The sequence below is a fragment of the Lampris incognitus genome, chromosome 5 (genome assembly GCF_029633865.1).
Source record: "Lampris incognitus isolate fLamInc1 chromosome 5, fLamInc1.hap2, whole genome shotgun sequence".
In the NCBI taxonomy this organism is placed as follows: Eukaryota; Metazoa; Chordata; class Actinopteri; order Lampriformes; family Lampridae; genus Lampris; species Lampris incognitus.
Genome location: NC_079215.1, coordinates 69,630,334 through 69,643,551, shown reverse-complemented (window position 1 = coordinate 69,643,551; position 13,218 = coordinate 69,630,334). Strand labels below are relative to the sequence as shown.

The 13,218-nt window shown below is 45.3% G+C and overlaps 1 protein-coding gene across 4 annotated transcripts in view; it reads left to right on the top strand.

Annotated features, from left to right (window-relative positions):
- LOC130113312 (spectrin beta chain, non-erythrocytic 1-like) overlaps window positions 1–13,218 on the top strand; it is a 126,507-nt gene that overhangs the window by 58,378 nt on the left and 54,911 nt on the right. For all 4 annotated transcript variants that reach the window (XM_056280895.1, XM_056280898.1, XM_056280896.1 and 1 more), the window contains 4 exons: window positions 905–1,063; window positions 1,594–1,896; window positions 3,914–4,067; window positions 9,681–10,551. In XM_056280895.1, the coding sequence (XP_056136870.1) occupies window positions 905–1,063; window positions 1,594–1,896; window positions 3,914–4,067; window positions 9,681–10,551 (1,487 nt within the window). The remainder of the gene's footprint in view (window positions 1–904; window positions 1,064–1,593; window positions 1,897–3,913; window positions 4,068–9,680; window positions 10,552–13,218) is intronic.

The window sequence follows — 13,218 nt, the reverse complement described above, 5'->3', positions numbered from 1 at the left end:
TTTACAGCAACACAACATCCTGTCCTTACACCCTCACATCGGATAAGGAACAACTCCCTGAAACCCTTTAACAGATAGGAAAACAGGAAGTAACCTCAGGGAGAGCAGCAGAGGAGGATCTCTCTCCCAAGACGCACAAGGTGACATGATGTTGTGTTCACACAACTTGCACAATACTACACCGAAACAGGATGAACACACCTATAATGAATTATAGGGTACATGAAGAATATGATGAGGAGGATGCCAAGCAGTGTCCAGGTAGTGACCACCCTTTTTTTTTTGTCTACATGGTGATGGTGGTCACGTGACTTGGGTCCTAGTGGAGGTGGTGGTGTCTGGACACTGCTTGGCTGCTCTGCATTCACCTGTCAGTCAAACATCACATCTTCTGGTCATCATCACCTGTCAGTCAAACATCACCTCTTCATCATCACCTGTCAGTCAAACATCACATCTTCTGGTCATCATCACCTGTCAGTCAAACATCACCTCCTCATCATCACCTATCAGTCAAACATCACCACCTGTCAGTCAAATATCACATCACCTCCTCTTCATCACCCGTCAGTCAAACATCACCTCCTCATCATCACCTGTCAGTCAAACATCACATCTTCTGCTCATCATCACCTGTCAGTCAAACATCACATCACCTCTTCATTATCACCTGTCAGTCAAACATCACATCACCTCCTCATCATCACCTGTCAGTCAAACATCACCTCCTCATCATCACCTGTCAGAGCTCTTATCAGCAGATGTGAGCCGTGTTTGACCATCATGCTTCTCGTGATCTGAATGAAGGAAGGCGACTGGTGCTCTGCTGATACTCTTTCATTCATTCTGACGCACAAAACAACAGTAAGAAAAGACGTCAAATGTGTGTAACTGTGGTTGGCAGGCATGGGAGCGCCTGGAGAAGGCGGAGCATGAGAGAGAGCTGGCTCTGAGGACGGAGCTGATTCGCCAGGAGAAACTGGAGCAGCTCGCCAGACGCTTCGACCGCAAGGCCGCCATGAGAGAAACCTGGTTGAGTGAGAACCAGAGACTGGTCTCTCAGGTACACACACACACATACTTTTCTACTTACAGTCAAGTTGTGTCTAGAGTCATTCATTCCTACAATACCCAGAGTTCACTGGTCTAAAATCAGACCATCTAAGTCACCACCTGCTGGTTTATGTTACAAACTAATCACATGTTATCATGTATGTTTATGACTGCACATCAGTAAGTTAACAAGACAAAACATATACAAAACATATACAAAATATACACAAAACTCCACTGTTTCTAATGTTGGCTAACAAGCTACAGCTGACGTTAATGATATGGTTAATGATATATATATATATACGTGTATATATACGTGTATATATACGTGTATATATATACGTGTATATATATACGTGTATATACGTGTGTATATATACGTGTATATACGTGTGTGTGTATATATATATATGTATGTATGTATATATGTATGTATATATGTATGTATGGTATATGATATGATCTTTAACATTGTAACTGTGTATATTCATCCGGTGTAACTGTCTGTCTACTTGTATCTGTCCATGGGTCTCCCAGGATAATTTTGGCTTCGACCTCCAGGCGGTGGAAGCCGCCACCAAGAAGCACGAGGCGATCGAGACGGACATCGCAGCGTATGAGGAGCGTGTGCAGGCAGTGGTTGCCGTGGCGAGGGAGCTGGAGGCGGAGTCTTATCATGACATCAAGCGTGTGGTGGCACGTAAAGACAACGTACTGCGTCTGTGGGAGTACCTTCTGGATCTGCTGAAGGCTCGCCGCCAGAGACTGGAGACCAACTTGGGCCTGCAGAGAGTCTTCCAGGAGATGCTGTACATCATGGACTGGATGGACGAAATGAAGGTAAAGAGAGGGAGACAGAGGTGGACAGACAGAGAGAGAGACAGAGACAGATAGGAGAATCAATTTTCCATGGTGTGAAGATGGAAGCCTCCAACTGGAGAGGTGGAGAAGTGGGTGGAGTTTTATCAGGGTGCCTTGGTTCCTGGCACGACAAAATCCCATTCCTTTTTTCCGTAGACAATGCCAATTTTCTGGCCATTGTTGCATTTCCAACAGCTGTATGGTCGTGAAGATCTCCCACTCGACCCGTCAGTATAAACAATAACCACTGACTATAAACAATAAGAATATCAGTATGATATATTTATCAGTATAAATAATAACCACCGACTATAAACAATAAGAATGTCAGTATAATATATTTATCAGTATAAATAATAACCACCGACTATAAACAATAACAATATCAGTATAATATATTTATCAGTATAAATAATAAGAATATCAGTATAATATATTTATCAGTATAAACAATAACCACCGAGTATAAACAATAAAAAATATCAATATAATATATTTATCAATATTAACAATAACAATATCAGTATAATATATTTATCAATATAAACAATAACAATATCAGTATAATATATTTATCAGTATAAACAATAACCACAGAGTATAAACAATAACAATATCAGTATATATTTATCAATATAAACAATAACAATATCAGTATAAACAATAACCACCGAGTATAAACAATAAAAAAATATCATAATATATTTATCAATATTAACAATAACTATCAGTATAATATATTTATCAGTATAAACAATAACAATATCAGTATAATATATTTATCAGTATAAACAATAACCACCGAGTATAAACAATAAAAAAATATCAGTATAATATATTTATCAATATTAACAATAACAATATCAGTATAATATATTTATCAATATAAACAATAACAATATCAGTATAATATATTTATCAGTATAAACAATAACCACCGAGTATAAACAATAACAATATCAGTATATATTTATCAATATAAACATAACAATATCAGTATAAACAATAACCACCGAGTATAAACAATAACAATGTTAGTATAATATATTTATCAGTATAAACAATAACAATATCAGTATAATATATTTATCAGTATAAACAATAACCACCGAGTATAAACAATAACAATATCAGTATATTTATCAATATAAACAATAACAATTTCAGTATAATATATTTATCAGTATAAACAACAACAATATTGCGGGAGTGCAGGAATGAGGAGACGGAGAGATCGAGTCAAGTCAATTCCGTGTAATTGCCACACAAAACAACACCAATACAGCACAATCTCTCCTGGCAACCAGCTAACCAACCGCTAGGCTGCTGCCAACATGGCTCCGCCCTGGAAACTCTAAGCAGTGCCTACGTCAGCACTCTGAATGTCTGCCTTAAAGGAGCAGCAGCCCCTGCTGAATCTACCCTCAATTTTGTATCACCACACAGGCCGCCCCCAGAATTCACCATCACGAAAAAACGCAAAACAGTAATGCAACACAAAAGTACTCAATGCAACACAAACAGCCAACAGGCGAACAGTCCTCAGTGAAACAGTCAACGTCTCAGGGGCGGACCAGGCTGCCAAAACGGCTGCCTTGAATGGGTATGTGGGCGGGGGACAGAGCCGGAGCCCGGGCAGGGACTGAGGCTGGGCCAGGGGCCTGAGAAGGGGGGCGTCTATGCCACGAGGGCAGGGCCAGTTCGACCGGCCCACCCAGGTCCAAATGGGCAGGCTGGAGACGGTCCACCGAGACCCATTCCGGCTTGCCCCCCATGTCCACCACAAAGTTCCAACTGCAGGAAAACACTTCAGAAACAGCCTTCAGTGTCCGTCTGTCTGTCTGTCAGTCAGTCCTGCTGTCTCTCTTTCTGTTTTGTGTCCTGCCTGTTTGCCCGTATATATCTGTACCTGTAACTGTCTATCTACCTGTCTATCTTTCTGTGCCCATCGGTCCGTGTGACTGTGTCTCTTGCTGTCTATCTGTCTGTGTTGCAGATGTTGCTGCTTTCTCAGGATTATGGGAAACACCTGCTTGGTGTGGAGGACTTGCTGCAGAAACATGCTCTGGTGGAGGCCGACATTGCCATCCAGGCTGACCGGGTGAGGGCGGTGAACACCAACGCTCAGAAGTACTCCATCTGCGATGACGGTGAGACCATAAACGTCTGTCTGCTGTCTTCTTCCTGCGAGCCAGTAAATATAGACAGTGTTGAGTAGGACCTGTTATACGTGCTGGATGTTATCCGGTATGTTGACCTGCAGGTGAATGATCTGATCTGATTCATGATCTGATCATACACCCATACAAATGTTGACTCTGAGTTTAGACACCGTCAGTAAATATCTTCATCTGAAGTTCAGAATCAGTCAGCACAACAGAATTAACACAGTGGGATTTATTTTTGGCATTTCAAGATTGTAATTAATGACAACATAGTGGAAAGACAGTAAAAGTTGGGGGCAGAAGGATGGCAAAGGTCCAGAGCCGAACTCAGTCTCAGGTCTCTGCGCTTCAGATAAGCCCAGCTGAGCTACCAAGACACTAAGAGCTTAAGTTGTTTTGGATTTATTAGTATGTATAGTCTTATTCCAGCTGCTTGAGTATTAGTCCTTTTGTCTATACATCCGCTGCTGGTTCCTAGTGGGATCTTATTCTAGCTGTAGCTGTCTTATTCTATTTACTTGTCTTATTTACTTACTCTAGCTGTAGCTGTTTTTCACCTAGTGTGCCCTTAAATATTTCTTGTTGCCTAGCTGTTTAGACTTAGTTATCCTTTTAGCTTATAAATATATTCCTTGGTAACTTGCTGTTCACAGTTTTAATAGTATTGTGTGAGGTTTGATAGAGTTTTACATAAGTGTCCAGTTTCTGGGCAATAAGCCTATTTTCAGTGTACCTCTTTGGCCAATTGGGTGTTAAGTGGCCAGGGTGTGGCCTGCACTCATGGCAGACAATTAGCAATCAATGTTCTTTAAATCACTGCTGCTACTTGGAAGCATCAGCTTCCAGGCGTCAGGCAAACAAGCCTAGATTGAACGAAGGCTAGAGTGAACAAAGGTAAGCGTGACTTTTTCAAGCCAAGACTTCGTCAAGCACGGACTGCTCTTTTTAGATCCGGTCAGTCATCTGTATTTTGTGTACCTAGTATAGACTATGTGTTTCCTTCGCATTCCTGTCCTTTCCTCTTCCCGGGGCTGGCATAGATGTTGGGTCACTCCTAGGCGCTGTGACCCTACCAATCTCATCTATCCCACTCTCTCCACTCACGTTGAGCAAGTGGTGACGGCAGGGCTCTGGAACTGCCAGTCTGTGGTGCCAAAAGCGGAGTTTATCTCAGGCTATGCATCCTTGCTCTCCCTCAACTTTCTTGCTCTAACTGAGACCTGGATCATGCCAGAAAACACTACCACACCCGCAGCTCTGTCTGATGTGTACTCTTTTTCTCACACTTCCGGAGCTGGCAGGTGGGGTGGTGGTACTGGCCTGCTAATCTCTCTGAAATGGAAATACTCTCTTGTTTCCATTCCACAATTTTCTCCGCCCTCTTTTGAATTTCATGCTGTTACTGTCTCCTATCCAGTCAAACTCACCATCGTGGTTGTGTACCGCCCACCAGGCCCCCTTGGTGAGTTTCTGGAGGAGCTTGACACACTTGTCTCGCACTTCCCTGTTGATGACTCTGCACTTATCCTTCTCAGTGACTTCAACATCCACACTAACAAGCTAGATCCTCTTCTCTCTTTCCTTTCCTCCTTTGACCTTCACCTCTCACGCTCTCCTCCTACCCACAAGGCCGGCAACCAGCTGGACCTTATCCTTACTAGACACTGTCCTATTTCCAATCTCTCTGTTACTCCCCTCCAGCTCTCTGACCACTATTTCATGTTCTACTCTCTCTCCCTCTCTTCACCCCCTTCAGCCCCTTCCCCTACCCACATGGTTTCCACCCGTAGACACCTCCGCTCTCTCTCCGCCACTGATATTTCTTCCTCTGTTACCTCTGTCCTCCCTACACCTGAATCTTTCTCTCTCCTACCCCCTGACACTGCTACTGATCTTCTTCTCTCTACCCTCTCCTCTTCTCTGGACAATCTCTGTCCCCTCACCTCCAGGCCTGCATGCCCAACTCCACCTGCCCCTTGGCTGACCGACTCAGTACATACTGACAGACGGAGCCTGAGAGTGGCAGAGCGCAAGTGCAGAAAAGGCAAACTCCCAGAGGACCTTCTCAACTTCCAATCTCTTCTTTCCACTTTCTCATCCTCCCTTTCTGCTGCTAAAGCTGCCTTCTATTGCTCTAAAATCCTATCCTCTGCCTCTAATCTTAAGAAACTCTTTGAAACCTTCTCTACACTTCTTCAACCCCCACCTCCTCCTCCTACTTCCTCCCTTCTCCCTGATGACTTCACTAACTTCTTTGACAAGAAGGTAAACGACATCAGATCCTCCTTTTCTCACCACCTGGTTAGTGCTGCTTGCACTATCCCACCCTCTGCACCGTCCCTCACCTCTCCACGTCCCACCCTATCCCACCTCGCTCCCCTCTCTCCCGACGAGGTTCTAAACCTCATCACATCCAGTTGCCCCACCACATGCTCCTTTGACCCGGTCCCCTCCCCTCTTCTTCAGTCTATAGCACCTGAACTCCTTCCCTATCTAATCCACCTCATCAACACCTCCCTCCAGGCAGGATGCTTTCCATCTGCCTTCAAGACTGCTAGAGTCACCCCCCTTCTCAAGAAACCATTACTTAACCCCTCTGACGTCAAAAACTACAGACCATATTCCCTGCTACCCTTTCTATCCAAAACTTCCAAACGTGCTGTCTTTAACTAACTTTCTTTGTACCTCCACCAGAACAACCTCCTGGACCCCAACCAGTCTGGGTTCAGGGTAGGTCACTCGACAGAGACGGCCCTCCTTACAGTGACAGAATCGCTGCACTCTTCGAGAGCAAACTCTCTCTCCTCTGTCCTGATACTCCTGGACCTGTCAGCTGCGTTCGACACAGTGAACCACCAGATCCTCCTCTCTACCCTCAAGAGGCGGGGTGTCACAGGCCCTGCACTCTCAATGTTTGCAACCTACCTGACGGGTCATTCCTACCAGATGACATGGAGGGGATCTGTGTCGGAGCCTTGCAGACTGACTAAAGGCGTTCCACAGAGTTCAGTTCTGGGTCCTCTCCTGTTCTCCCTGTACACGACATCCCTGGGTTCTGTTATTCGCTCGCATGACTTCTCTTACCATTGTTATGCCAATGACACCCAGCTGATCCCTTCCTCCCTCTGACACACAAGTAGAGACATGCAATTGCTGCATGCTTGACTGACATCTCGGAGTGGATGGCAATACACCACCTGAAGCTCAGTCTGGACAAGACAGAGCTGATGTTCCTCCCGGGGAAAGGTTGCCCGCACCGAGACCTGGCCATCACCATGACAACACCGTGGTGACGCCAACTCGGACTGTGAGGAATCTGGGTGTGATCCTGGACGACCAACTGTCATTTGCTGAAAACGTTGCATCGGTTGCTCGCTCCTGCAGATTTCTCCTCTATAACATCAGGAGGATTCACCCATTTCTCACCGACAAGATGGCACATGTGCTCATCCAGGCTCTGGTCATCTCCCGGCTGGACTACGGCAACTCCCTCCTTGCTGGCGCCCCGGCGTCGGCCATCAGACCTCTGTAGCTTGTTCAGAAAGCTGCAGCTCGTCTGGTGTTCAACCGCTCTAAGTTCTCCCACACAACTCCCCTTCTCATGCCCCTACACTGGCTCCCAGTAGCTGCTCACATCCAGTTTAAGACTCTGGTGCTAGCCTACAGGGCAGTGAAAGGAACAGCTCCTTCCTATCTCCAGGCCATGGTCAAGTCCTACACCCCCGCCCGACCACTTCGCTCTGCTGCCTCAGGACGCCTGGTTGCCCCGTCGCTCAGAGGCCCCTGCTGCTGATCGACCCAGTCACGGTTCTGTTCTGTCCTAGCCCCACAGTGGTGGAATGAACTCCCCACTGATGTCAGGACAGCGGAGTCGCTGCCCATCTTTCGGCGCAGGTTGAAAACTCACCTCTTTAAGAACTACTACCCTGTTACTTGTTCTTAACACTTATTGTATTCACTCATTTAAAAAGAAAAAAATCTCTTTCTTGCGCTTTTACTTTAGCACTGGTTTTGCTCTTAGATGCTTGTTTAGATGCACTTATGACCTCTGATGACTAGTACATTAAATGCACTTATTGTAAGTTGCTTTGGATAAAGGCGTCGGCTAAATGACTGTAATGTAATGTATAAATATAGTTGTTTTGGATTTATTAGTATGTATAAAAATAGTTGGGTTTATTAGTATGTATAACCATAGCTGGATTTATTAGTATGTATAAACATAATTGGATTTATCAGTATGTATAAACATAGCTGGATTTATTAGTATGTATAAACATAGCTGGATTTTTTTTTAGTATGTATAAACATAGCTGGATTTATTTTTATCTATAAACATAGTTGGATTTATTAGTATGTATAAACACAGTTGGATTTATTAGTATGTATAACCATAGCTGGATTTATTAGTATGTATAAAAATAGTTGGATTTATCAGTATGTATAAACAAAGCTGGATTTATCAGTATGTATAAACATAGCTGGATTTATTAGTATGTATAAACATAGCTGGGTTCATTGGCATGTATATACATAGCTGGATTTTTAGTATGTATAAACATAGCTGGATTTATTTTTATCTATAAACATAGTTGGATTTATTAGTATGTATAAACACAGTTGGGTTTATTAATATGTATAAACACAGTTGGATTTATTAGTATGTATAAACATAGCTGGATTTATTATTATGTATAAACATAGCTGGATTTATCAGTATGTATAAACATAGCCGGATTTTTAGACTGTATAAACATAGCTGGATTTATTTTTATCTATGAACATAGTTGGATTTATTAGTATGTATAAGCATAGATGGATTTATTAGTATGTATAAACATAGTTGGATTTATCAGTATGTATGTATAAACATAGCTGGATTTATTTTAGGTTCCTAAAAAGTCACCGGGTGTTGTGTTCTGATAAGATGACAGGGGATTATGAAAGCAGTCCATGTCTAGCAGGTACACAGAAAAGGAATGATTTCAACCCATGATCACACTTTGATGGTAATATTGCCACAAACTGATAAATCTAAGTGATCAGATTATTGATGGTCATGTACACCTGCTCAGTGTCGATGTTGATTCTGACACACACGCCCAAGTTTTCTTATTGTTTGATGTTTCATTTGATTCAGTTTTTGTTTTTGTTTTTTTCCCTCTTTTTCTCCCCAATTGTATCCAGCCAATTATCCCACTCTTCCGAGCCGTCCCGGTCTCTGCTCCACCCCCTCTGCTGATCTGGGGAGGGTTGCAGACTACCACATGCCTCCTCCGATACATGTGGAGTCACCAACCGCTTCTTTTCACCTGACAGTGGGATTTCACCAGGGGGATGTAGCGTGTGGGAGGATCACCCCGCTATTCCCCCCAGCCCCCCCCCCGAACAGGCGCCCCGACCGACCAAAGGGGGCGCTATTGAAGCGACCAGGACACACATCAACATCTGGCTTCCCACCTGCAGACACAGTCAGTAGTGTCTGTAGGGACGCCCTCACTAAGTGTTTGAGTTTTTACCTGACATCCTGAACTGAATTCAGCTGGTGTAGACAATGGAGGAATTAACAAATGAAAATAATATTTCCTATGTTTGCAGGCTACAAACCCTGTGACCCACAGGTGATCCAGGACCGCGTGGACCACATGGAGTTTTGCTATCAGGAGCTGACCCAGCTGGCCGCAGAGCGTCGTGCCTGCCTGGAGGAATCCCGCCGGCTCTGGAAGTTCTTCTGGGAAATGGCGGAGGAAGAGGGCTGGATCCGCGAGAAGGAGCAGATCTTATCATCAGAGGAGTATGGGAAAGACCTGACGGGAACGCTGCGACTCCTCAGCCAGCAGCGGGCTCTGGAGGATGAGATGAGCGGCCGCGCTGGCCACCTGCAGCACACCATTGCTGAGGGCAGGGCAATGGTGCAGGCAGGCCACTTTGGAGCTGCCAAGATCCAGGAGCGAATCGATGACCTGCAGGCGCAGTGGGCGGGGCTGGAGAGGCTGGCGGCAGCGAGGAAGACACGCCTGGAGGAGACACTGGCGCTGCATCAGTTTCAGGCAGACGCTGATGATGTGGACGCTTGGACACTGGACGCCCTGCGGATTGTGTCTAGTGGTGAGACAGGACATGATGAGTTCTCCACTCAGGCACTGGTCAGGAAGCACAAAGATGCTGCGACTGAGGTGGGTAGCTACCGACCTGTGATTGATGCTCTGCATGAACAGGCTGCTGTCCTGCCCCAGGCGGAGGCAGAGTCAGAGGGCGTGCGCGGACGTCTTGCGGGCATCGAGGAGCGTTATAAGGAGGTGTCAGAGCTGACCAGGCTGAGGAAACAAGCGCTCCAGGATGCGCTCGCTCTCTACAAAATGTTCAGCGAGGCGAACGCTTGCGAGGTGTGGATCGACGAGAAGGAACAGTGGCTCAATAGCATGGAGATCCCTGAGAAACTGGAGGACCTGGAGGTCATCCAGCACAGGTAGGACCTGTGTGTGTGTGTGTGTGTGTGTGTGTGTGTGCGCGCGCGTGTGTGTTTTAACAATTATCTCATGATGTCATATGACTGAGTACTAAGATGAAACCCTGAATGAAGCAGAACAGGAACAGAACAGTTTATGTATTTCTACAAACAGCTTTAACTAAAGTTGAACGAAACCACAAAGTGAAGTCGGCCTTCACATGAGATTTCATTCAGACTGGATCTCCAGATGGACATGAGGGACAAACGGGTAAGATTAGTCTGCGCTTTTAAGTTATTTAGATTAAATGGTAAACAAACAAGCCACTTTTAAGAAATGGGACAGTGACTTGTCATTGGTTCCATTAAGACTCTGATGTGATTAATATTGTAACGTACACGAATAAGTAGACCCGTTGGGACCCTTTAGTCGACCGGTTAACGTTGTCACCCGCGGTGCGGGAGATACGGGTTCGCGTCCCGCCTGCTGCCCCCCTGAATTCGCTGCATTGGTGTCAGAAGTGGGATGGCGAGACCATGAGGTCATCGGAAGCGCGTGTGCCCAGAGGCGTGAGGGGGCTGATATGCTGAAGCGTGGGGACGCGCTTCCCAGAAAGAGGGGGCTAGTGTAACGTACACGAATAATTAAACATGTTAGCCAACGGATCGGACCCTTTAGTTGACTGGTTAACGTTGTCGCCCGCGGTGCGGGGGATACGGGTTCGCGTCCCGGCTGTGACGGTGACCGGGCTGCCCCCCTGAATTTGTTGCATTGTGGGTAATATGCAAAGGAACCCCCTCACTCCCAGCAGGAAAATTCCAATAGAATTCGCCACAATATACAGCTCGTTAAGTTCCGGAGCTTGTTAGTGTCCAGTGCTTGTTACGTTCCAGAGCTTGTTAGTGTCTAGTGCTCGTTACGTTCCAGAGCTTGTTAGTGTCCAGTGCTCATTACGTTCCAGAGCTTGTTAGTGTCCAGTGCTCATTACGTTCCAGAGCTTGTTAGTGTCCGGTTCTCGTTACGTTCCAGAGCTTGTTAGTGTCCAGTGCTCGTTACGTTCCAGAGCTTGTTAGTGTCCAGTGCTCGTTACGTTCCAGAGCTTGTTAGTGTCCAGTGCTCGTTACGTTCCAGAGCTTGTTAGTGTCCAGTGCTCGTTACGTTCCAGAGCTTGTTAGTGTCCAGTGCTCGTTACGTTCCAGAGCTTGTTAGTGTCCAGTTCTCGTTACGTTCCAGAGCTTGTTAGTGTCCAGTTCTCGTTACGTTCCAGAGCTTGTTAGTGTCCAGTGCTCGTTACGTTCCAGAGCTTGTTAGTGTCCAGTGCTCGTTACGTTCCAGAGCTTGTTAGTGTCCAGTGCTCGCTAAGGTCCAGCGTTTGTTAGTGTCCAGTGCTCGTTAAGGTCTAGAGCTTGTTAGTGTCCAGTGCTCGTTACGTTCCAGAGCTTGTTAGTGTCCAGTGCTCGTTACGTTCCAGAGCTTGTTAGTGTCCGGTTCTCGTTACGTTCCAGAGCTTGTTAGTGTCCAGTGCTCATTACGTTCCAGAGCTTGTTAGTGTCCAGTGCTCGTTACGTTCCAGAGCTTGTTAGTGTCCAGTGCTCGTTAAGGTCCAGAGCTTGTTAGTGTCCAGTTCTCGTTACGTTCCAGAGCTTGTTAGTGTCCAGTGCTCGTTACGTTCCAGAGCTTGTTAGTGTCCAGTGCTCGTTACGTTCCAGAGCTTGTTAGTGTCCAGTGCTCGCTAAGGTCCAGCGTTTGTTAGTGTCCAGTGCTCGTTACGTTCCAGAGCTTGTTAGTGTACAGCACTCGTTAAGATCCAGAGCTTGTTAGTGTCCAGCGCTCATTAAGGTCCAAAGCTTGTTAGTGTCCAGTGCTCATTAAGGTCCAGAACTTGTTAGCATCCAGAGCTTGTTAGTGTCCAGCACTTGTTAGGGTCCAGAGCTTGTTAGTGTCCAGCACTTGTTAGGGTCCAGAGTATGGAGGATGGTCTTTCTGACCAACATAAATGATTGACATGTAAATTAAGGTTTTAGAAACTTGTGAATAGTGCTATCAGCTGCTCTGCTGCTCTTTCGCTTTGTAGAATAAGAATCTATTTCATTCAGTAAGACAGTACACTGTTACATCTAGTGCGGCTGTGGAGTCAGCTAATTTGATTAACATGATTACTCAGGGAATGTCTCATATTGTAGGTTATCAGACTGACAGCTTGGTCAGTCTCAACATGGACACTGTCTCCCCACCCTGCTGTGTTGCTCCCAAGCTCTCCTCTCCTACATTTGTGAATCACAATAATCCTTCCAACCACTGGAGGTGGTGAAAGGTGCTACGTAGTACTTAATAATCTTCAGAACCAAACATCTACTGTTGTCAAAAGTGTGACCACATATCGTCCAAAGTGTTGATCGCCAAACTTGTCAACAAGGTGTGTAGTTCCAGTTAATATTTCACCTATTGGTAGCGCTAAAGTTCTGCCTACTACTGGTCACTTCCACACGATGCCTAAATGTGGTTTCATAAATATCAGATCACTGTCTACCAAAGTCCTGTTAATATTAATAGAGGTTTTCTCAGTTGCTTAGACACAATTCCTGGAACAACTCAGTATTATCTCACATCTTCACACACAATTATAAAAACTCACACCCAGTGGTAAACGCACACATAAGCTGTCAGAAACACACTACATGACTGTT